This window comes from Tiliqua scincoides, chromosome 4 (genome assembly GCF_035046505.1).
Source record: "Tiliqua scincoides isolate rTilSci1 chromosome 4, rTilSci1.hap2, whole genome shotgun sequence".
Classification (NCBI taxonomy): Eukaryota; Metazoa; Chordata; class Lepidosauria; order Squamata; family Scincidae; genus Tiliqua; species Tiliqua scincoides.
In genome coordinates, this window is record NC_089824.1 from 10,448,759 (window position 1) to 10,473,791 (window position 25,033).

Consider the following 25,033-nt stretch of genomic DNA (forward strand, 5'->3'; position numbering starts at 1 on the left):
TTCTCCGTGAAACCAGAAGTGATGTTTATAATGCCTTGTAAGGCATTAGGAGTCCTGGGGAAGCTCTGAAGGGGAGAAAATGAGTAGAACTTTGCTGAAGTTGACAAAAAGAAATTCAGTAGTACTACTCAAAGGAAGGAAATTATCCCATTCTGATAAATATTTTCATTTAGTTTCAATCTTGCTCATGCCAAGTTAAAACCATCAATTAAAAAACTTATTTGAAACTGTAGCAAAATCTGGTTTGTTGGAAAATTTAGAACGGGAGGGGCCAATCAAGCATCTTGCCCCAGGCCCAGTGGCAGCTCTCAGTGGCCCTGCTCTCACCTGAACTTCCGTAACACTGGACAGGGTCCCAGTACCCCAGCCCATCACACTGGGGGATGTAAGGTTGGAATGCCAAGCCTGCAGAATCACGGGATGCCAAAAGATTCTGCCAGTAGAAACGCAAAGCTGAAAAAAAGGACACACAACCAAAGCAAAGCATTAGGCGTAGAAATGTAGACAAATGAACTACCTTCCTGCAGGCTTCATAAAGAGCTGCGAACGATATACCACAGTTGCGACTTGCATTTCCTTCAAGGAGTTCAAGGCCAGACTACATGTTACATGCAAGCATGGATTTTCTTCTAGAGCTGGCTCAATTGCCCCTTGAAATTTGGTGCAAACGGGCCCCCCCTTTTGCTCCAATTTTTGTGGGTGGGTACACTCACTCCCTACTGTGAGTCATGGGGAGGCATGGGGAGGCATGGGGAGGCATTCTGGGGCATAAAGATAGCTGTCACCAGCTGGCTGGAATGAGTGCCGCCTTGAAGCAGGCAGCAAAGAAAACAGATTTAGGGCCCAATTGTTTTGATCCCCCCTCTTTATGCTACCCCAAGTTCCATCCACAAACTGAAGCTCAGATCTGCCTTAGTTTTAATCCTTGTGGCTGTCTCTCCCCCGTCCCCCGTCCCCGGAATAGCACTACACCACCTGCAGTGGCATAGCTAGAAGGAGTGCAAAGCACTCAGTGGCATAGCTAGAAGGAGTGCAAAGCACTAAGTTTTGCAGGGAGCCTCGCCGCAGTGTTCAAGGGGCCCCTTCCCCTCCCCTTCGGAGCCATTCCAGGCGGAGGAAGCAAAACAGAGGCGTACGCAATACTTAGTGCTTTGTACCCCCTTTAGCTACATCCTGGGGTAGCAGAAGCTTCACCACATCCTATTGGCACAGGCCAATTCTATGCTTGAGATCATTAGGAAAGGTATTGAGAATAAAACGGCTAATATCATAATGCCGTTGTACAAATCTATGGTAAGGCCACACCTGGAGTATTGTGTACAGTTCTGGTTGCCGCATCTCAAAAAAGACATAGTGGAAATGGAAAAGGTGCAAAAGAGAGCGACTAAGATGATTACGGGGCTGCGGCACCTTCCTTATGAGGAATGGCTACGGCGTTTGGGCCTTTTCAGCCTAGAATAGAGATGCCTGAGGGGGGACATGATTGAGGCATACAAAATTATGCAGGGGATGGACAGAGTGGATAGGGAGATGCTCTTTACACTCTCACATAACACCAGAACCAGGGGACATCCACTAAAATTGAGTGTTGGGAGAGTTAAAACAGACAAAAGAAAATATTTCTTTACTCAGCGTGTGGTTGGTCTGTGGAACTCTTTGCCACAGGATGTGGTGATGGCGACTGGCCTGGATGCCTTTAAAAGGGGATTGGACAAGTTTCTGGAGGAAAAATCCATTACGGGTTACAAGTCATGATGTGCATGTGCAACCTCCTGATTTTAGAAATGGGTTATGTCAGAATGCCAGATGCAAGGGAGGGCACCAGGATGCAGGTCTCTTGTTATCTGGTGTGCTCCTCGGGGCATTTGGTGGGCCGCTGTGAGATACAGGAAGCTGGACTAGATGGGCCTATGGCCTGATCCAGTGGGGCTGTTCTTATGTTCTTATGATGAGGTGGGAGAATGTGCTGACCCACCACTGACCAAGGTCATGCTGAGGGGAGGAGCTTGTTTAATCACTGCATTCACTCTCAACACAAGCACCATTCCTGCCGTGTCTTCTGGCTCAGAGGACAGGTCTTGATAGCACTTGTGGCTTTGGAGACAACACAGGACTTCATGGGACAGGTGGCAAGAACTAATGAATTCATTACGTGCACGCACGCACACGTACAGGGTGGTTGGGGAAAGGCCATTCCAGTGGTTCAGTATGTGTAGAGCAGTGTAGAGCAGAGAGATGACTTGTGGGGACAGGAGAAATTGCAGAAGAAAAGCTTCAGGCAGGAAAAGATTGAAGCATACATGCTCCACCCTGCTTCTCCACTGAAAATGTCTCCCTCCCCACAGCCGCTTCCCAAGGAATGAGGGGCGCAGAAAGAGTTGTGCCTCTGTCAATGAGAAATACCAGCAGTCTCGCTGCCAGAGACCAAGGGTTGCCAGAGACCGTTGCCCTGAGGCCAAGGGTTCATCAGCGAATGATACAAGGGAAATCCCAGACCCTGCAGTAGAAACATTTGATCAAGAGCCTCATCTGAGCATCCCCCATATTTTCCGCCCATCATGGAAAGCCCCAGTGAACTGTGGGGAAGACAGAACCAATTCCTTTAAGACTATGCCCGACACATACGTTCCTTTCCGTTATTTCATCAAAGAGCCCACCAAAGTTGATTGTTCTGATAACCACTCTGTTTCACCAGATGAACAGAAACTGTCCTCCTCGCAAACATACTTGATTGTGCAGCCAACTGGATGGCATAGGTGCTGCCGGTTAGCAGCTTTTCTGACAATGTGGTCCCCAGCTGAGAAAAACTCAGGAGTTCATCATCCGTCAACAGGACTCCTTTGGCCAACAGAAAACTCTGTCCAAAGGGAAAGTGGGAGGTGTTTGATGCCCTGGTGAGTTGTTCAACTTCCTTGGCAAACTGCATGGCTTCTTGTTTGGCAGCATCACATGGTCTAGGACCTGCAGGGAGAGGAGAGGTGTATTCAATAGCCTTTTGCACTTTGGACAAAATCAGCACTTCTCTGCTAGGAACATTTCCAATTTTCTCCCATGTTTCCTTCTTTTCCCACTGTTCCCAAAATACACTTGTGTGTGCGCATCTACTATTGGCCATCATGCCTTGTTCAAAAGCTTCCCAGAGGAGACCAACCTAAGAAACACCTTATTGTACATATTGTTACAGCGGCAAGAATATTGTTTGAGCAAAAATGGAAATCCATAGATGTGCCAACTAAAGAAGATTTAATAGATAAAATCTATGAAGTAGCAGAAATGGAAGTTTTAACAGAAAGAATGAAAGAGAGAGATTTAGATAGAGTAAGAAAATATTGGAAGTTTTTTTATGACTGGGTAGATAAATTTAGTTAGATAAAATTTCGTGTTTCGTAAAAATCAATTTTTTATATTGATAAATATGCGAACCTTTGTATTGATGATTATTGTGTTTTTTCCTGTGTTAACTGAATGATGTATGTTGGAATCTGGGGCCAAACCTTATGTGTAATCTGTGCTGTACCCTACCGAAAGTTAAACCTATTTCCTTTCCTGTATCTGTAATGAATAAATAAAATATATTTTTTTTAAAAAAAAAAAGCTTCCCAGAGGAATGTGGTTGGCCTCTGTGAGAAGCCCAACTGCCGATGCATCTTTTGGTCTGATCCTGTAGGGCTCTTCATGTGCATGTTCAGAATTAATTTTAGACGCTCTTCTAATTAAACTGGAATTCAGAGGAGTAGAACTCAAGGCAGAGTAAAGCCACAGAACAACAAAGGAATGAAACCGCCTACTTCCATACAATCTGGTTCATACCCTTAGGTCATCAGAGAAGGTCTTCTTATGAGTGCCACCACCAGAGGGGTGGCACCGATGCAGGTGCAATGCAGCTCTGAAGTAAGGGAATAAATATTCCCATACTTTGCGGAGGCCTCCATGACTGCCCCCCCCCAACTGCAGGATGCACTGCACGCCCCATTAGCACAGGTGTACCAGGGCTGGAAATTGGATAGGACTGGGTCCTAAGAAAGTAAATGAATGAATGAATGAATGAATGAATGAATGAATGAATGAATGAAAATCTGCTTGACTCAAATTTCTCATTCTATTCTACCTATTCCCTTTTATCCCCACTGTTCTGATAACATTAGTTTTTGTGCTCACAGGGAAGTTGGAGACTTTGTAACTCAGCATCATTCTGATGTGTAGCCCTTGGGACCCAGCAGCCACATGTATGGTGTCAGAGCAGTGTGTCAGCAGTTTCCAGTGGTCACAGACACACAAACATACAAACATATAACATACATTTAGGAGTGCTAAATACCATATACCATTACTAATTAATCATACTATTATGTCCAAGAATAATTCTGGATTTTAGTTCACACCCAAGTTATATAATAATGTTGGCAACCTTCAGTCTCGAAAGACTATGGTATCGCGCTCTGAAAGGTGGTTTTGGAACAGCATCTAGTGTGGCTGAAAAGGCCGATTCGGGAGTGACAATCCCTTCCACACTGGGAGCAAAGTTATAGTTGTAATTATAATCCACCACCAATTTATTCCACGACAGAGAAAAAGAGCACTTTCAACCTCCTTAAAAAGTCTCTCGTTAACGCCTCCAATATATCCAGGGCTTTTAACCAAATCAGTCAATCAGAGCCACAGACAATATTAACACTTGCTTATCTTAAATTTCCAGCTTAAACTTTACACTTCACGCTTTTTTCCCCCCTCCATATGGCATCTCAGCACACAGCCAGCAGCTTGATTGCAGATCACTGCAGCTCTCCCAATACTGTCACAAATGGTTAGATTCCTCTGAGAAGAAAGCCCCTCTCGGTCAGGCTTTCAGTTTCCCATATACCTACACCGATGAAGATCTTGACTCTCCTAACAAAGATCTTCAGGTTCTCTTCAGACCTGCAGTATTTGGGGGAAAACAAACTGTCTCCCAGGAGCTCCTGGGGACATGTCTGTTCATCCACTGTTGGCACCTCCTCCTCTCAGATTTAAGTGTTCTAACCCTTTCTTTCTTCTCTCCATCATGAGAAAGCTGAGCCTCCTCAACTTCTTGAATTGCTTGAGGCCTACTCCAGTGAGTACCTAATTCTTAAGACTTTAATTTTAACATGAAAACAACACACTCCAGCAAGGATATGTCTAGTGGTGCTGGATCCCATAAAAATATACAACACAGTTCAGTGTCAAGTATAAGATCAAATGACAGGGGTGAATTACTTACAGTCTGGAACCTTGTTCACATCTGCTTCACTTCCTTGGATTTGTCCCTTTTCATCTACACACCAACAATTGCGAAGGTCAAAATGTCTTAGTGGAGCACTGAAATCACCATAAGATCCTGGGTAATGGATGAGGCGTCCATGAAGAAGCTGCCAGAAAGTGAATGGCTCCAGTAAAATGTTCTCTTGAGAACCTACTGTGGTGTTTCCCACCAGCACATCTTGAGGAACAGAATCAAAAGAATGGTACTTGGAGAACTCTGGGAAGATATTCTGGTGGCCAGCTTCATAAAGGATTTTGATGAAGACTTCAAAGCTTTGCTGAGATCTCTCTTTATAGTCAAGGAGTATGTTCATAATACTTGTGAAGGGAAGAGTATTGCCATTATTGTTGTGGGTGATCCACCTTTGGTACCATTCAAAAGCTTGTTCAGGGGGACCATTGCATTGGACCTGCCTCCACTGACCATCAAGGCTGCACTGTGGGATGTAAACGCTGGAGAGCTGAGGCAGGGAAGTAGGGTCCAATAGTAGTTCCTGCACAGTTCTTAAAAATGCCTGGCCACCTGCCAGTTGGCAGCCACTTGGACCTAAAGGAGAAGAAAGCACACATAAGACAAGATTTCAAAGTATAGCTGAAATATTTAGGGCCCAATTCTAACTAAATCGTTCCCTGTTATGCAGCCACACCAGTGGAGCACCTACTGTATCCTAGATGAGGGGCAGTCGCAGAACTCCGTTCGAGGTAAGGGAATTTTCATTCCCTTACCTGGAGGCAACCCTCTGCTGCCCAGTTCTTTTGCTGGCACAAGTAAGGAAAACAGAAAGGGAACTTGCGCACTGCAGTGCCACTGAGATTCACCCCTCCCTCTGCCTCCCTCCCATCCCTCCCTGCCCAGAAACTGCCCCGTTCCTCCCCCTCCCTAACCTGTCCCACCCAACCCAGCTGCCCCCTGCCCCTGCTGACTTATCTTCACTGCCAGATGTAGCTGGCAGCAACAGTGGGCCTCCAGCATAGTTGCCATTTGCAGCACTGGCCCCAAAATGATTGTCAGTGATGCACGGTGCACACTACCATATGGCCATGTACGACAACGCAACTGTGTTCCACTGTCACCATGGACAGCACAATCCCAGTTAGAATTGGGCCGCCCATTGATTAATCCATTAAAACCTTTGGGTTGACTAAAAGAAGTGGTCTGGATTAACTGGACAGTAGATTTCTTCTTAATTCAAACTTTTGTTTTTATATAAAGTTCTGTCAAAAACTCTGGGCAGTAGACACCAGCTGGGAAGAGGCTTTTCCCATCTGTCACTCCAGATGGAATACCTCTTCTAAAATTATTACTGGCATGACACGTGTGTACATCAGCTACAAAGAAAAAAGTGCCATTTTCTTCAAAATAAGTATCACTAGCATACATGTTTATATAAATAAAATCAACCAACAGTCCTGCTTTAAAGTGATTACTCTATTTCTGAAAAGGTGTCTAAAGAAACTTTTTCTCAAACTCAATGACCCAAATCGTACAATTACGACAAGTTATTCCATTTAGGACGCAATCCTAACCCCTTATGTCAGTGCTTTCCAGCACTGACATAGCGGTGCCAATGGGACATGTGCTGCATCCTGTAGTTGGGTGTCACTCACAGAGGCCTCCTCAACGTAAGGAAATGTTTGTTCCCTTACCTCTGAGCTGCACTACCCTTATGTCAGTGCTGGAAAGCACTGACATAAGGGGTTAGGATTGTGTCCATAACGGTATATTTACAGTAGCATCTTTTGTCAGCGTACATTGCATCCAAAGCTGTTGGCATTCACACCAGGGTGGAGTCACTAGGTAGTGCTTCTGGGCTTGACATTCCAAAGATTGACTAAGCACATAAATGAATTGAGCCCAAGAGCCAGGAGCCTGGCTATATACTGCAAGTATCCCTTCTGATAGCTACGAAAAATATGATTTATGGATAAAGGTTTTCTGAACTTGGCATTTATCAGACCCAAACAACCAGTCCAATATACATGAATGTATGAACCTGACTTGTACTGAACCAGACCATTGGGTCATACAACTCAGTATGGTCTATACCAGTGTTTCTCGAACTATGTATCAGGATCCACTAGGAGGGTCACGAGCCAATTTCAGGTGGGTCCCCATTCATTTCAGTATTTTATTTTTAATAGGTTAGACTTGATGCTCCCATGGTATGTGACTGCATTTGGGGAAATGTTACAGATCTGTTCTTTTAACAGGTTCCTGGTTGGCAACCTTCAGTCTCGAAAGACTATGGTATAAGCCTACAGCACCTGGTATTCCCATGCGGTCTCCCATCCAAATACTAACCAGGCCTGACTCTGTTTAGCTTCCAAGATCAGACAAGATCAGGCACATGCAGGGATACAGCCGGTTCCTATGTATATGCTTTTAACAATGATAGTAAATGGGACTTACTCCAGGGTAGGATTGCAGCCTAGGATTGTTAAGAATGTTCCTGCTTGGTGATGTCACTTCCTGTCATGACATCACTTCCAGTGGGTCCTGACAGATTCTGACATTTAGCTCCCGGTGCTAAATGTGTGAGAATCACTGGTATATACTGACCAGCTGCTGCTCTCCAAGATTTTAGGCAGGAATTCTTTCCCAGATTTACCTGCAGATGCCAGGAATTGAACCTGGGACCTTCTGCACAGAAAACATATTTATTTATAAACTTATTGCCACTGAGCAATAGACCCTCTCCATTACCATCATTCAACATTAAAGACATCTCACAAAAGAAGAAACAGGAATTTCAAAATCATAAACCAAAATTTAAAATATATATATAACTTACATTGTACAGGCTGTTCAAGATTGGCATTTATTCCAGGAATAGCCCTGCCTTCCAAATTGACACAGAAACAATTTATTCCATGGCATTGAACTGGCAAGAATTTTCCTTCCTGGGTACACGAGGGAACAAACAGCTCAGAACCTGCAGGCTGGCTCCTTTTCAACCGCTGCAGACTTTCCCGTTGCTTTTCACACACTGTGGGACACCTCGGCCGGGCGCTGTGTACTCTGGATCCAGGGATTTCTTTACCTCTCCGGTCCACGCACCAGCAATCCCCTGCATAACACTGTATTTCCTGGTACCTCCCATCTTTGGTACATGATGGGACAAAAAAATCTCTGTCCTGCTCCTGGCAGTCTTTGGATTTCAATACTATCCTTGCGACATCACTTAAATCTTCAGAGAAACTTTCAGGGACAGAAATCACTGATCCCAGAAAAGTGAAAAACTCTGGCATTTCAAGGATTGAAGCAAGAAATCTGATCGTGTTCTGGTTGTCCTGTAAATTGACGTTGCGACCAAAACTGTCCTCAATAGGCTGGCTCAGGTTGAACTTCTCTGGGATGTCCGACGAGAGCTGCTGGGCCAGTTCAGCAAATCCACCACTCAACCCTACCTGCTGGGAATACCGATTCAAATTAAACTTGCTGTTAGCACCCAAGGCTCCTGTGAAGTTAAACTGGATTAAATTCTTCAGGAACTTCCCCCCAAAAAGATTCTCTTGGAACTGTTTGGGGTTGCTGGTGAACTGAAGGGCAATACGGGCGAGTTCTCTTGAAGCAAACATCCCTCCAATAGCTTCACCAAGGATGGATTCAAGTGTAAGTCGGTAAGAAGAACTTGCTTTTTCTAGGATGGGAGACAGCACATCAGAATCCACAAAGAGTTCTTTAAATGAAGGAGAACAAGGATTTGAGAATCTGGCTGTTTTCTGCATCTGCTGGGAAGCAGAGAATAAACTGTGCCGGCTAAAGTGTCCAACGGGACCATGAAAAAGTCTGGAGAGTGACCGTTGTCGCTCAGAGACACAAGCGTGTTCCTCACCTAGGCAGAAGATAAAATAAATCTAGTAATTATTCAAACTGAATTACCTTTAAAAAAAAAAAAAATAGCTTTTCCAGTTCAAAACACAGGGAATATGTTACATAAAAATAGGCATACATTTAAAAAAATGTTTAAACAGATTAAGACAGGTGAATTAAGCAGAAGGAAAGCATGAGGGGGAAAAAAATCACATATCAGTCCTAATTTACAGGTACAAGAACAAGACTGTGAGGGAAGGCACCAGGATGCAGGTCTCTTGTTGTCTGTAGACTCCCTGAGGCGTCTGGTGGGCCACTGGGAGATACAGGAGGATGGACTAGATGGGCCTTTGGCTTGATCCAGCAGGACTCTTCTAATGTTCTTAAGGTGTAGGGGCGTGGCTGATCAGGACTGACAGCGGCCTACTTGATCAAGTCACCCCAGAACTTTCAGGATTGGTGCCAGTAATGTCCAACACATCTTTCAGAAGAAATCAGAAGTACCTTTCTTCCAAGGGCCAAAGAGGCTGATTGTCATAGCCTTTCTGGCCCTCCAAAAACCTCAGGACACAACTGGTGGGAGGCAGCATTTCCTTCGGCGTGGGGGCATTTCCAGGCTCACCCCTGGGTAGTACAGGGGCCAGGATCACCCTTGCAGGGAGCATCATGGGAGATGCAGGGAAGGGCCCAGACTAGTGCCACAACATGGCACCAGCACCCAAGGCATACAACTGAAAAGTTATCATTGTTGTTTCATTCTAACAAAAACAAATAAGGCCCATTGCTCTATAGACTCCAGAGGCAGTGCCAGAGTCTTAGGGCACAATCCTAACCCCTTATGTCAGGGCTTTCCAGCACTGACATAAGGGCAATGCAACTCTGAGGTGAAGGAACAAACATTCCCTTACTTTGAGGAGGCCTCCGTGAGTGACACCCAACTGCAGGATGCAGCACATGTCCCATCTGCACTGCTATGCCACTGCTTGAAAGCACTGACATAAGAGGTTAGGATTGCACCCTTAGTCATCTGGAGGCTGAACAGATAGTTATAAGAAGTGTAAGTGAGCCTTGAGATGGCTGTCTATCATTTTTCCAGATTCCTTATCTTCTGATAGAAGATCTGTACTGGAGTGTAGCCCTTTTCTCAACAGATCCATTCCAAGCCTCCAATTATACATACCACAGGATGGAAGCTGCTCTCGCCTCCTTGTTCCAACAAGCTCCTGTCCCTTGGTGTCCACACACCAACACTGCCCATCCAGCTGGCATTGTGTTGCCTTGTAGGCTCCAGTATCATCACAGGAAGGTTTATAATGGTGCTTGAAATGAATGGCAGTGGATCTCTCCATTTCGCATTTGGAGGGGCCTGCAAGAAAAACGTATGCAGTCAACAAGGAAAACACTGAGGTCCTGGGAAAGGTGTTTGTTCACTTCTGTCATTGTCTACCACCATGCATGTGTGGGATGGCATGGAATGTGGTCTGAGCCAAGCATCATTCAATAGAAATAAAGGCCATTTCCTAGGGCTAGTCATTTACATTAGAACTCAGTAGAGTAGGACTTGCCAGCATGATTTTTGTGCCATAGTAGCGGAACGGCCATTCAGGCAGACATGTCAATTCTGGTTGTACCCCAATACAGCCCTCTTTTTGTAGTTTTGTCTTCCAGGTAATGATGTTCACGCCAGCCATATTTGACATCTGGCACTTGTTACTATTAATATCTCATTTATAGAAATAATATTCTTCTGGCTCTTTTGGTCACCTGAACCCTGCTGGGTTAGAAGCTTCAGTACCATCTTCTGGCCACCAGCCATGGTGGTGCTGCAGTGGTCAGGCCTAGAGCTGGATCCAGAATTTAAAGGCCCTTCAAATAATGTCCCCTTTCCCTGGAAGGGATGGGTTAAGGAAGCTGATAATTCTCTCATGTAGTGTCTGTTCTTCCGGGTTGTTCTTTGCAAAGGGTGAATGGTTACCTGGTTGGGGCAATGGGTCCATCTACTGACCTTGGGGCCCAGCATAAATTTGGAATTAACCCTGATGAGGCCATCAGTTCCTGAGGCCTGTGCACTGTTGTGGTGGTCCAAGAGTAATGCACGTGCAACCAGTGACCATGGTCCAAGACCCATTGTATCCTACAGGTACCCTAAAGGGTTACAATGTTTTCTAAGCCTTTGGCTTTATGCTACATACATCTGAACCTGCCAGACAGAGCCAGCTGTATTCCCAGAAAACGCCTCTGGAGGATTCGATACATGGTGGTGTCGGTAAAGGTGCGAGCGGGCTCTTGCAACGCAAAAACTGTATCATAGACGTTCTCAAGCAACATTTCCAGACCTGAGAAAGAAGAGAGCATTTCAGCAAAGGGTCCTATAAAGCTTGAGCCATTTTTTCCCCCTTGATCTGAACTGTAATCTGTCTTACCCCTGCTGATTGGGTAAGAGGCACTTTTTCAAGTGGGTGCTCATCTTTTTTTAGCAGAGGGAGAGTAACTGGCCCACCTCACCCCAGCACTGTCTGTTCTAGTGGCTGTCTGCTGGTATTCTTTTGCATCTTTTTAGATTGTGAGCCCTTTTGGGACAGGGAGCCACTAGTTGTTTGATTTTTCTCTGTAAACCGCTTTGTGAACTTTTAGTTGAAAAGCGGTATATAAATACTGTTAATAATAATTAATAATAAAATATAAAATCCATATTCATACATTTCAAAAGCATCTATGGAATCGTAAGACAGACAGTTTCAAACATAATTTCTGAGACAAACATCTTGAATTTTTTTTTTTTCGTTTTTTGTAACTGATGTATTGGGGGGGAGGGGGGCCTGTGGTGTCAAAATCTCCAGGGTAAGATTTGAGTTTTGCAACCACAAAAATGTTGATTTTGAAACGCAAACGTTTGTCTCGCAATTTTGAAAAAAAAGGAAGTCGTACTGTTTCAAATATGGTGCGAATTTTTATTTTGAAAGGCCATATCAAAAACACAACTGAGAATTCCTTTTAAGAATAGCACAGAGATATTCATTTCGGAACTGTTGTCCTAAATAGTAGCTGATCTGCTATTCAGGGCTTAGCCTTTCAGCTCTCTCAGAGCTGTTTCACAAAGGGGCTCCTTTCAACAATAGTTGTTATGCTTCTCTCCTTCCCCATTTTCCCCTCTGTGAGGCATTCTTATGAATGAACAAAAGAGGTAAAAACAGTTGTTGCCATGAATGAATACCACAGATTTCTAGGTATCATCCCAGCTAGCAAAAAGCAATGTATTATAATTGGCAAACTATTAATACCATTTGTTAACATTGTTATGGTGATCATTAAAATGGCAATGTTTAGTCAAGATGGATTAAAAGTTTTACTGGATTAAAAAGCTGCTCCAATTAATCAGAGAGCAGATTTGATTTTTTTTAAACTGTTAATTCTTTTTCTTTCAAGTTCCCAAACTGACTACCTGGTTCACAGAGCTTTTCAGATTAATCAGATGAGTCTTGAACCTGCATACATTTGCACAGGAATAAAGCAAGGGCTTCCCAGGAATAGCATTCCTCCAATGTGAGGGAGAAAAGGGGCCGTGTCTCACCTCAAACACCTGGCATGTTTAGACTTGAAAATGCATACAATAATTCTTTAACAGTTTTTATAAGGTACCTGCAGCAGGCTCTCATTCTAAGTTCTGCAAAACAAAATTCTATATGCTCTTCTAAACCCACATATATAGCCAGCCTTAGGATAGATCCCCCGGGATTTGATCGACACCAACCTGTCTCCTCTATTTCGCGCCCTAGACTGTCAGCACAGTAACAGTACCCAGAGACCTCTGGAAAAGACCTTCTGAAGGAACTAAATGTCAGGAACAGTTTTGGAAATCTATAAAGGAAAATCAGTTCATTAAGGAGTACAGTACTGACTGTGACCCATTGTGACCAGCTATGCTCTAACAATACATAACTTAAGAGAAGTGTATTTGTACATGTGTATAGAAGAACTTGTACATGTGCAGCATTTATTTATTTTAAAAATTTATATCCTGCCTTTCTCATGCCGAAACAATGCCCAAGGCGGCTTACAAAGTTCCGTAATAAAATGTACAATTGTATAAAAACAATAAGTAAAACCATTAATAAAAATTATAAATCTCTGGGGGGGGTGGCAACTGTTTGGTCCAGAGAGAGGCAGCAGAACCAAAACACTATTACAGAGGTACAGAAGGCAGACATCATCCCAATACACCAAACACCAGAAGAAGCAGAAATGTTTTGAGCCCTCACTGAAAAACCATGAGGGAGGGGATAGATCTTGATTCCCCGGGTAGGGAATTCCATAATTGTGGTGCCACTACAGACAAGGCTTGCCCTCACACCACCATCCCTGCAACATGAATAAAGGCAGCACTTGTAGGCAGGGATGAACTGGAGTCACAGCGCCAAGTCTGGAGTCGAGTCCCAAGTCAGCAACCCCACTACTCGAGTCAAGTCACAGATCATAGCTCCTGCCGTCACAACTCAACTCGTGGAAAATTTCCAAGTCATATTGACTCTCGTCTTGAGACATTTTGAGAAACAATCAAGTCCTTGATTTGAAAACAAAAAAACTTAAGCCTTCCTCCTCCCTTCCACCACCCCGCACCCCTGCTTCCTGGAGCCCTGGTCTGAAGGATGGTTTCCAGATTGCCTACGAGGTCTTTTGGGGCAATGTGGAAGCAATGGTAAAAAAGGAAGTAGGTACACATATGCTATAGTGAGACAGGACTCAAGTCAAATTTGAGTCATGACTCTTTTCAGGTAAAAATCCTGAGTCGTGAGTCCAAGTCAGTGACACAAAATGACTGGAGTCTTCACGACTCGTGAAAAGCACGGGTTGGTGACTTGAGTCATGACTGTGAGTCTCAAGTGCCCATCCCTGCTTGTAGTAGAGTCTACTCAGATGACCAAAGAGGGTAAGCCGGAATGTATAGGAGGATGATACTTGGCTAGTATCCACTAATACTCCACTTGGCTAGTTTACCAAGTCACAGTGACCTCTTGCTTCAAAGGTGGCAGAAAGGGCAGAAAGGGGTTTGCATTAAGCTGCTTAATCTTCCAGGGTACAGTGACAATCACAACATGAACACCTGCAGGCTGGTTTGATGCACCAAGCACACCAAAAAGCTGGTGGCTGTGTGACTTACGCCGTAAACGTTAATAAATAAGCGTAAATGCTTGGCAATTTCAGAAAAAAAAGATCCCAGAAAGAAGTTGGTGTGTTGAGATTCACACAACCCCAATCAATGGGCTATGGGACTGTGTTCCATGCTTCTTTGCTCACTTGTCTCTGTCTTTCACCCTCCTGGCCATGAGTCATGCTTTAACAGTAGTGACAAGGTAGCAGCAGGGTTTGCTGTTAGCAGTGGTGTACGGGGGTGTGTGTCCAGGGGTCACTTGACCCTGGGTGGCATGTGTGGGGGAGGGCAGCACCCCCAAGTCTTGCTGCCCCCCAACCATGCCACCCCTCGCCACGGTCCCACCTGCTGCCTCCCTTCTGGAGGCTTTTAGAGGACCAGAGAGGCCGTGCACAGCCTCCTCAAACCTCCAAAGGTCTTGTAAGGCCCCCAGTGATCTAAAAAACATCACTTCCAGTTCTCTGTGAAGCCGGAGGTGATTTTTTCAGCCTACTGAGGGCCTTATTAGGCCTTCAGAGGCTCAGGAAGGCTGCATGTGGCCTCTCCAGCCCTCTAAAGGCCTCCAGAAGGGAGGCAGCAGACTGAACCAATGGGGAGGGGGTGGTAGCCCAGCCAGGGGGCAGCAGCTTGCAGTTGTGGCCTTGGGCAGCATCAGGGCCAGGACTGCCCCTGCCTGTAAGCTGCACAGCAGTGTGGCCTCACAGCTCTGAGCCGCATTCCACACAGCCTGGAGCTTGGCAGTTCAGAAGCTTGATGATGACACATGACAGCAATTTTGAGCATCTCAGGATGGTGACATGACTTCATCTCAATGTTATGCGCCTGAAGAAGGGGTCCATGTTCCAACTCAGACTGTTTAGAGAGAAAAGTGGGTAGGAGAAACAGACAGTCCAGTTCAGGAAGCTGGCAAGATACTTGTGGAGCTAATTAGGAGAAACCAGATGTGCTCTGGACTGAGAACTTTCAAAACAAGCAAGTAGACCTTTTCTGAAGCCACCTGACGTGTTTTCTTTACTTGATGGGGCAGCTGCTAGGTGGGGTTTCAAATCCAGGAAGCAGAAATTACTGAGTTCTTCAGAACTTACACAACAGGCTATGAGAAAGTTGATAGGGGATGTGCAGTAACTCTGGGGCACTTGAAGCCTGAATGAAGCCTGGGGGCACAGCAGATAACTGGATTGTGGATAACGTTTCTAGTCCTCCTCTCGGCTTTTGCCCCTGCCCTGAGTCACTTTAAGTTACTTTAAGTTAACATACCCTTGTCTACTCGGTATCATGATGGCTAACACAAAGGTCTTGGCTTTTGCAAATACTGGGGGCGATTCTGATTATGAAAAATCCACCCTGAGCCAGGGGAAATCCGGAGAAAGGAAAACAACGTAGGTCTGGTGGATTGTGTTTAGAGATCTACTCAGTGGTGTAGCTACCAGGGGGTGCGGTAAGTACTGCAGATGTTGCAATGTGCCTGTGGCCCCTCCCACTCATCATCAAAGACATTCTGGACAACTATGGCAATGCTCAGGAGTGCTCCTACATGTTGTGCCATCACGGTTCGGGATTGCTCTGATGGTGCTTATAAGGCACATTGAGGCACTGCAGTACTTACTGCACTCCCCCTGCAAAAACATCACCGGCTCTACTGCACTTTTAGGGGGAGCACCAGTTGCTGCATATATATATATATTTAACCTACAATTGCTCCTGTTCCTAAAATAAGCTCTCATTCTTTAAAAAGAGGCTGCCACGTCATAAATTATAGAGACAATTCCCCTCACCCCAAACCCTGGTGGGGTGAATAAGTACTCCAGGAGAGGCAGTGCACCCAGTGACACTATCCTGGCTACAGTCGTGTCAGCTTCGAGCCCTTATCTCAACAAAGGCAAAGATTCCAACACCTGTAACATCTTTTGGAATAGTAACCTCCTTCTAGTCTGAAAATAAAGTTATCGTTTGAAAAACCACCGTGCAATTTGCTGTCTCCAAGAGCCAATTCTTAAACTGGGTCAACACAAATCAGCCACCGGAAATCCTCCTGGTGGCGTCTCTGCACCCATGCCCTCAACACGCTCATTATGTGAATTGTTCCAGTTGGGCACAGAGTGTTTAAGGCGGTGCCAACTGTCCCCAGAAGCTGAGGTGCCAATGTGGACCTTCTCCATTTCATTCGGACAATCCACGCGGCAAGCATTTCTCAGGCTCTGGGCACCTTGTGGGACCACAGCCACACAGAAGCATTGTTAGCAACTCAGATGGCGGCTGTAGGATGAGAAAGATACATTTTTGGCAGGTCATCCATCATGACAACAAAACAGCCCCCCCCCAAGAGTGTTGATAGGTTTGTTCTGTTACAACATTTGAAACCTCCAAGGCCATAAGAATGTGTGTCAGCTAAGCTTCCTTGTGGGAATTATCTCCACCCATTAACTGCTTTCAACACGTCCATGCAAGGTGGCAAACAGCCTAAACGAAATGACTGCTTCTCCCTCATGCCTCTGATTTCTGCCTCTTTAAACTACTACTCCTGAAGTCCAGCACGACTCAACAGATTTAAACGAACATTTATTTCAAGGCAAATGAGACAAGCCAAAGTAAGGCTTTCCAAACTCCTCAAGGCCTGATGCCAGCCCAGTTCCCCCAGTGGAAAAGTTAAGCAGGAAACATGATTGGACCAAAAAAAAGAATCACATAATAAAAGGCAATAGTTTGGACTGAATGTTCACTTAATGACCTAATCGCATAACAACAGAGATCAGATAGTGTATCCCCGTCGTTAAGAGGTGCACACTTCTATAAACAAAGTTCAATAAAAGAAAATGTCCACTGTCTGTACTTCTTCTCTGGCCTTCATTATTCTTCATTACTGAAAATAATTTTGTCATGGTGGGGTGCCAAAAATTTATTGGACCCAGGTGCCAATTGGCCTTGGTATGCCACTGTACAGCATCTAATACAAAGGACAACACAATAGCCATGAAAGCTGCCTGCAATTCAGGCCTGGCAGCAAACTGGCTTATGTGATGATGGAAATGGGTGGTTTTGCTTCCTCCCTTTGCCCAACCCCTTCTGCCCATAGCAAATTATTGAGGGTCCTCCTCATTTGCAAATAAGTATCTGGGTCACAGAATCACTAATCAATCATTAGCAACCTCCTCCAAATGCCATGGTTTTTGTTTTTACTTTAGGGAACTATCCCATAAGCAACTTGGAGCTTACCAGCTCCAATCATCATATTCCCGGACACTGCAGCTGATGCACTGGAAGATTTTATTTGCCAACTATTTAAACTCATTATTTAAGCTCGTTAAGATATAGTGTTTTACCATACTGGTTGCAAGCACAGATTTGCCAAAAGAACAGCAGAAAATTTATCCCTCCCCCACCCCCAGCCTCAACTGGAATTCACTGATTGGAGAAATAGGTCTCATTCAAGCAGACATTGTGGCATTAAATACTTTCCTGCCCTCTAGTGGCATAAATTAATTCTGAATTCTCATTGTACCCACAGATGATTTATACCAATATATAACCATATCCTCCAGTGCTAAGTTGAAAATTCCAAGGCAGGAAGTCTCCCCCCTTCTTATGGATCAGAAGTGACAACAGGGAGCCCATCCAGAAACTGCACTGGGGAACCGTGTTCCTGTATCCAATCAGGCTTGTGGACAACTAAGGCCAGCGATGGGTTGATTGCAGTCTTGTGTGATCTACTCTGCCTACCCCAAATTGCTGTGGTCCATTACTGTTCTGAAGTAAGAGTGCATACTCACGCTTTGCAACACTTAAGGAATAACTAGCCTGTGTAGAATGATTCAGGATGTGCCATGCTTAAGAAGTACCTTTTTGGGTCATAAGAACATAAAAAGAACCCTGCCGGATCAGACCAAAGGCCCATCTAGTTCAGCTTCCTGTATATCACAGTGGCCCACCTGATGCTTCAGGGAGCACACAAGATGATACCTGCATCTTGTTGACACTCCCTTGCACCTGGCCTTCTGAGTAGCCTATTTCTAAAACCAGGAGGTTGCACAAACCCATCACAACTCGTAACCTGTGATGGACTTTTCTTCTAGAAATCTGCCCAGTGTCCTTTTAAAGGTGCCATCACCACATCCCGTGGCAAGGAGTTCCACAGACTAATTACACACTGGGTAAAGAAATATTTCTTTTGTCTGTTCTGACTCTCCTGGTTCTGATGCTGTGTGAGAGAGAAAAGAACATAATTTTGTACATGTCAATCATGTACCCCCCAGGCGCCTTTTTTTCTAGACTGAAGAGTCCAAACACTGTAGCTTGTCCTCATAAGGGAGGTGCCCCAATCCAGTAATCATCTTGATCACTCTCTTCTGCAGATTTTCCATTTCTACTATGACCTTTTTGAGATGTGGCAACCAGAACTTTTGAAGAGACACTTGGCCAACAGTCTGAGGCAAAGAGGCAAAGAAGCAAGGCCCATAGCCAGGGAGACAGACCAGGGACAGACTGCACTTGCTCCTCGTGTGGAAGGGATTGTCACTCCCGGATTGGCCTTTTCAGCCACACTAGACGCTGTGCCAGAACCACCATTCAGAGCACGATACCATAGTCTTTCGAGACTGAAGGTTGCCAATATAACCAGAACTGCATTCCAATACCTCAGATGCAGCCTTAGCATTGATTTGTACAATGGCATACTCAGAACAAGGTCAGAACAAGACCCAATAGTACTAGTACTTGGGATTAGATGGCCCAACAGACCAAAAGGGGACTGTGCCTTTTCCCCATCCATGCCCAAAGCACAGCGTACCATCTCCTTAAAAGCACTCAGGCTCTCTCAAGCTCCATGACTTTCCCCGTCTATTTTCAATGGAATCACCCACAAATAAATTGCAGCAACCCGCCACCACTCATAAAAGTGCGCACCTCATACCTGTTAAAATTGTGAAGAAGATCAAAAACCATCCTGTCGGTCGTGTTGACGAACTTGCACTGGATGGGCAGAAATTCCCCATCAGCGGAACATTGCGGCGGGCTCTTTTCTCCAACACCATGCAGAATACGACGGTCTCGAACCTCACATTTCCCAGGGCCTGACAGGTAAACATACAACATTTGCGATGATATCACCGCACACAGGTCTTGCAAGGATTTCAGACACGCTGTCTCAGAACTAGTGTAGCATAGTGCTATTGTTGTTTTTGTAAAGATGCTGAGAAAATGCCTGTAGAGCTTCCTAGTCCCTTTACAGAATAATGGTTGGCAACCTTCAGTCTCAAAAGACTATGGTATAAGCCTACAGCACCTGGTATGCCCAGGTGGTCTCCCATCCAAGTACTAACCAGGCCTGACCCTGCTTAGTTTCCAAGATCAGATGTGATCAGGCATGTGCAGGGTAACAGTTGCTTTACAGAATGGCAACTCCCAATTTTTGGGTGTGGAGAACCATGAAAGAAGGAAGTCACTGCAGCTAAAATGGGTTCAAATTTATAATCACTTTATATACAGCATGACTTACATTGCACGGGCTTCCCTCTCTGCCTTGTGCCATAAATTTCCATCCCTTCAGCATCCACACACCAGCACTGCCCAAGACCCATGTCACACTGTACTGGGTCAAAGTCACCAGAATCCAGACATTGTGGGAGGTAAGAAATGGTGGTGCTGTTGATGTAACGACTGACCAGGATCCGCTGCTTTTGAAGTTGGCAGAAGGACAAGCCTATGGCAAGAAGAGGCAGTGTTAAACAGTGAGATGTTTCAACACATTGTGAAATCATCACCAGGATAGCTTTACACTGAAGTGCTTTGAGATGATTTGTGGTGCAATGGAAGCTTTCATCTTCTACAAGTACTTGGGGGTGAGGGTGTAATCAAGTAGATAAGTTCTACTAAGTTCAAAGATAAGTCTCCCCCCCCCCCAACTCCCACCATGGTTCCACTCTGTTTCACATATTCCCATCTGTGCTCTTATTAAAAAAACAACAACAGATAAATCAGGTTAACCAGATAAATCATGTTGTTATAGTTATTAAAGTGAAAGATTTATATATCATTTTCCAACAATAACAAGAAGCTCATGATCTAAGAAAGACACAAAAGAGACACCAGCAAATGGCCACTAGAAAAGATGTGGTGAATAAAGACAAGTTGCTCTCCTTCTGTGAAATATAAGAAAGTCATTGTTTCAAAATGTGCTTCTTAACCCAGCCAGCATGTTGCATGATCAGAGGCATTTCTAACTGAGCTCTAAGGGCCCAATCCTATCCAACTTTCCAGCACTGGTGCAGCCACAATGTACCCCTGAAATTAGAGGACAGATGGTCCCTTACCTTGAGAAGGTCTCTGGGACTGCCTCCCCACCACAGGATGCAGCGCATGCCCCATTGGCACAGCTGCACCAGCACTGGAAAATCAGATCGGATTGAGCACCAAGTCAGTGATTTTCAACTGGTATGCCACGGCACATTGGTGTGCCACAGAAGGTCTACAGGCGTGCCGAGCGGGTTTAAAGCACAGCAGTTGAAAAACTCTTCTGGGTTCTTCTGCAGCTCCTTTTTCTGTAGTAACATATTGGAGCGAATGGACTATAGACAATTGCCCTAGAAACAGAGCTGCAGAACCCAGAAGAGTCTCCCAGAAGCTGGAAGTGACATCAAAAGAGGAGAAGACCATAGGGGTCAGTGTGCCATGCTCTTTAGTGTCCCACCTGTAACAAACAAAAATGTGCTTCCAACATCCAAAATGGTTTATGCTCCTAAACGCGAGGTGCAACAATGGTGGACTTACAGGCTATGGCAGATCCAGTCTGCTTGCTACCGGGTACCTCAACTCCTTTGTCATCTACACACCAGCAGGAAAGATTGTTATCACACTGTACATTCCTAGGGGACAAAACAGAAATTTCCAGAATTATCAGGTGTGTATCTCAGAGATATAAACCAGAGGTTCTTAAGCAGTATCACTGCAAATGTCCCTGAAGGCCATTATTGTACACCTTTAAAACTGACACTATTAATCCTTGCAGAGCTACCTCCTATGAGTGAATGGGGCAAGGGCCAAGAGAGTGAGTCCTGATAGTATGCAGCAGTAGAAGTGTCTGAGGTCCTAGAATGGATTGCACCATTTCTGATTGCAGGTGGGACCACATTTTTGAATGCTCTTTTGTGTGTAAAGAAAACAATTTTCTGTTAGAACATTAACACAGCAAGGGGGGAAATAGCTTCCCCCTAATGTATTGGGGAAGGTGTGAGGAGGGGGGGAACATGGAGGAACATTCAAAAATAGCATCTCCCACAACAGATAGGACAGTCATTTTTAAAGTGCTACAGTCCTCTCTACAAGCTCAGGATTAGGTTACACTCACTTCATTCTGCTGTACGTGTGAATTAGGTGTAAGCAACACACCCAGGAATGCCAAGTTGCAATCTGGAGGAACCACCTGTCTTTTTTCATAGCTCCTCAGCTGAAGAAGAGGATGAAGGCAAGGCTTCTTCCATCCTGCTCCTTCACCTACTTGGATGGCTGTCCCTACAATGTTTGGTCTGCCCAATAAACACCCATTCATTCAGGTCATCAACACTGAGATCTGAAATGTCAGTAGACCTACAGCTTGGCCAGGGACCACCTGTGGTCCTAGATATTCCAGCTGGGCTCCACCCCTGGCCCACCAGATCCCTGGAGGCTCTGCCTCTGAACCTTCACATTCTGCCCCCTGCTCAGGCTGGTTATACAACCAATCATTTCGGTGAAGACTTTGACACACATCTGATGTACAGTCAAGTTCTCCTTCCCATTTGTCAGGATCATAGTGATGAACAACCTGCCCAGGAATGAGAAGCTGTTGGCCACCTCGGTGTACCCATCCTTCTTGCCCTAGTCCCACCCCTTTTCTTTTTAATTAAAAACGGACAATCCCTACAACATCAACTTATCTGCCTTGGGACAAAATAAATTCTTGTTGCTATAGCAGGAGAATGTTGATTCCCCCCTAATATTTGTTTCCAAGATTGCCTTTTTAAAGTGGCACATGTTGAATTTTGCAGTCCTGTTTTCTTTGCTGCTTGGGAAAAGTGTGTGTTTTATGCACCCCATGGCTGAGGACAAACTGTACAGTGAGAACTGAGATTGCCTGAGATTGCCCAGGAAAAACGGGAAAAGACTGCAAGAGGAGAGCCACTTTAGTGCTATGGTCTTCTTTCCTGAAATGTCTCATCATGATATTGGGTTATGTTACCTGAACTGGCCATCTTCCAGACACTGAGGGACGTAGTTTTCACCTCTTTGGAAGGCCTTCTCCCTCTGGAGTTCACATGGCCGGAGAGGCTGGGTTTCTGCCTGGTATTCTGAAGGCCACAAGAATATACATTTGTTTGAAAAGATGCTTTTGACCCCCTCTCCAAGATACCTTTTGGAAGATTTTAGCCCCCCATTATAATCCTCAAGGCTGCCTTGATCCAGTCTGGGACACAGTTTCTACACCTTTAAGATGAAATAATTCTGCAGTGGGAGAAATCTGGTAGGTATTATCTTCTCCACATGATGCAGTCATGTGCTGATGTTCTACAGAACTGAAGGGACAGGAGTTTTACCCTATAATACGGGATAGGACTCCTGCTTTTTTGTTCTCTAGAAGGCAAAAATGCCACCTTCCTGATTTCAGTGTTTGCCCAACTGTTGTTTAGCACAGGAGGCAGCGGTGAAAATACTGGTAACCCTATGACCCAACGTGTAAGTACATACAGGATTAGACCCCCTGATCCAACAAGCCCAGAATTATTTACTGTCTGTGGCAGCAGCTCTCCAGGATACTGGGACCAGGGCCAAACTACATACTACCAGAATCACATTAATTGTCCATCATAAGCTTGCAGGGCCTAGGAGAGGGGCTAAAGGGGATAATTTGTACCCAGGCCCAGGATCAAAAGGGGGGCCCAGGAGCCAAAGGAGGGGGCCCAGAAAGTTCCTGGGATCTTACATTTTCCTACCTAATCAGACTTGTTGCCTGCACAGGATGCTGGCAACACTATCACAATTGGGGATGCTGTAGACACTACTGATGCCATATGGATTGGTAGACCTGGGCTCCAAAGACTTTTCTAGCTGTCTCTACCATCCCCCACCTTGTTTCACCTCCCCTGCTCTGTTTCAACCTCCCCCTTTGCACAGGGGCCCAAAAGAAACTTTGTACCCCCTGATAAAATTCCTCTGAGACCCTGTATGCTTGTCCCCCATCCCCATAGACGCAGAGGGAGGAGGGGTGATGCACACTGAATTAATTTCTATACCACACTTAAAAACAAGGGATGTATTGCAAACTGAAAGACACTCTAAAGCATCACCTGAGAAGGCGTCTTTCTCATTGACACCAAATGGTATATTTCCCTTTGAACTGGGAGAGGCAAAGCCTTTGTGGGTCCTGGAGTACATCAATCTAAGCCAGAAGAAGCTGCAAATCAGAGAAAGAGGACTTCACTTACCAAATATGTTGGCTGCCACTGTACCAATCAAGCAAAGAATGGTACTGAGAAGCAAGGGATCCATGCTGACATGAAGACTGACCCCCTTGCCAGCAGGCAGAAAGATCAGACCCACGCATTCCAGATTCCTCTTGACCACAGCTTTTATAGTCTGTGATCACTTGAATAGCTTCAGATCTGAAATGGAAGACTGGGCACTGAAGGGGGCAAATGACGCAGGTTTTAGTTCTGAGAAAGTCACAAGGGCTGTTGACTTGGCTCATCCCCACTGTGGATTTCTTCGTTGCTTGTCTTCTGTTTGCCTTCCAAGTCATGCAGGTACAACAAGCCACTCAAAAGGCAACAGAAGAGGAGAAGCAACAAGGGTGAACTGCTCAAGGGTTGGAGATCTCCATTGAATCAACAATCAAAAGAAAGGATACGAAAAGGGAAATGGTAATATCGACATAGTTTGAGTATACATACCAGCTGGGTTCAGATATAACTCAAAACCAAAGCTTATTTAGCTCAATCATTGCTTAATCTATGTCTAAACCCACAAATAAAGGTTTGTTTGGGACCAACAAACCAGTATCTGACACCACACCACCAACTGTGCTTCGCTATCATGTCAGAATTGACTGACTACTGACAAGCCAGTGAGGGCCAATACTTCATCTCAAGATAGCTACTGCACTGAGTCTTGAGCAGATGAAAAACCAAAGCACCTCTACATGACAGCTTGCCTGTTTGACATCCGAAAGCTAACACAAGGATGGGAATTCTTCACTACTGTCAGCACAAACCATGGTTTTGTGTTGCATCTGAACTTAGTCACTGACCAGGAACCAGGAACATGATGCAAGGGCTTCTGAAAGGAGGTTTATTTACACCAGTGCAGCTGACACACGGTGCCTAATTAGAACCAGTGAACTTGCACCATTTGCTGTATTAAAGCTAAGTATGCGTGTGTGTGGAAAGTGAGCGGCTTCTGACCCCAGACTTGGGCTCCTTCCCCACTTAGTGCCCAATTTCGTATTTGTATGCCAAAAGAAACAGGAGGCATGACTGCAGCTGCAGGAGAATTTAGGATGGTTTCCTGCTTAACTTGATCTGAAGGTTGCCATGGCATATTGTGTCTATGTTCCTGCATCAGTACCAGCTATGACAAAGATATAGGCCTGGTTCTCACTGAAATGAGAAAACTTAGGTGTCTAGGAGAGACTTAGAAGGTTGAATGCTCCGTATCATACACAACTCCCACCACAGAGAACTAGATACATAGAAAGCTAGTGCTGGAACCTTTCACTCTCACAGACTAGCTTGCTATGCAAATTTAATTCTAACTGTAGGCATATT

General features: G+C 45.0%; 1 protein-coding gene across 1 annotated transcript in view; it reads right to left on the reverse strand.

The window, feature by feature from the left end:
* The window catches only part of TG (thyroglobulin), a 165,601-nt gene extending 141,842 nt beyond the window's left edge, over window positions 1–23,759 (reverse strand). Inside the window, exons 1-12 of the mRNA XM_066623268.1 lie at window positions 23,696–23,759; window positions 22,453–22,561; window positions 21,006–21,100; window positions 19,735–19,938; window positions 19,150–19,309; window positions 12,846–12,952; window positions 11,287–11,430; window positions 10,275–10,460; window positions 8,073–9,116; window positions 5,240–5,827; window positions 2,728–2,961; window positions 328–453 (exon numbers count right to left, since the gene is read on the reverse strand). Of these exons, the coding sequence (XP_066479365.1) occupies window positions 328–453; window positions 2,728–2,961; window positions 5,240–5,827; window positions 8,073–9,116; window positions 10,275–10,460; window positions 11,287–11,430; window positions 12,846–12,952; window positions 19,150–19,309; window positions 19,735–19,938; window positions 21,006–21,100; window positions 22,453–22,561; window positions 23,696–23,759 (3,061 nt within the window). The remainder of the gene's footprint in view (window positions 1–327; window positions 454–2,727; window positions 2,962–5,239; window positions 5,828–8,072; window positions 9,117–10,274; window positions 10,461–11,286; window positions 11,431–12,845; window positions 12,953–19,149; window positions 19,310–19,734; window positions 19,939–21,005; window positions 21,101–22,452; window positions 22,562–23,695) is intronic.
* Window positions 23,760–25,033: the final 1,274 nt, after the last annotated feature.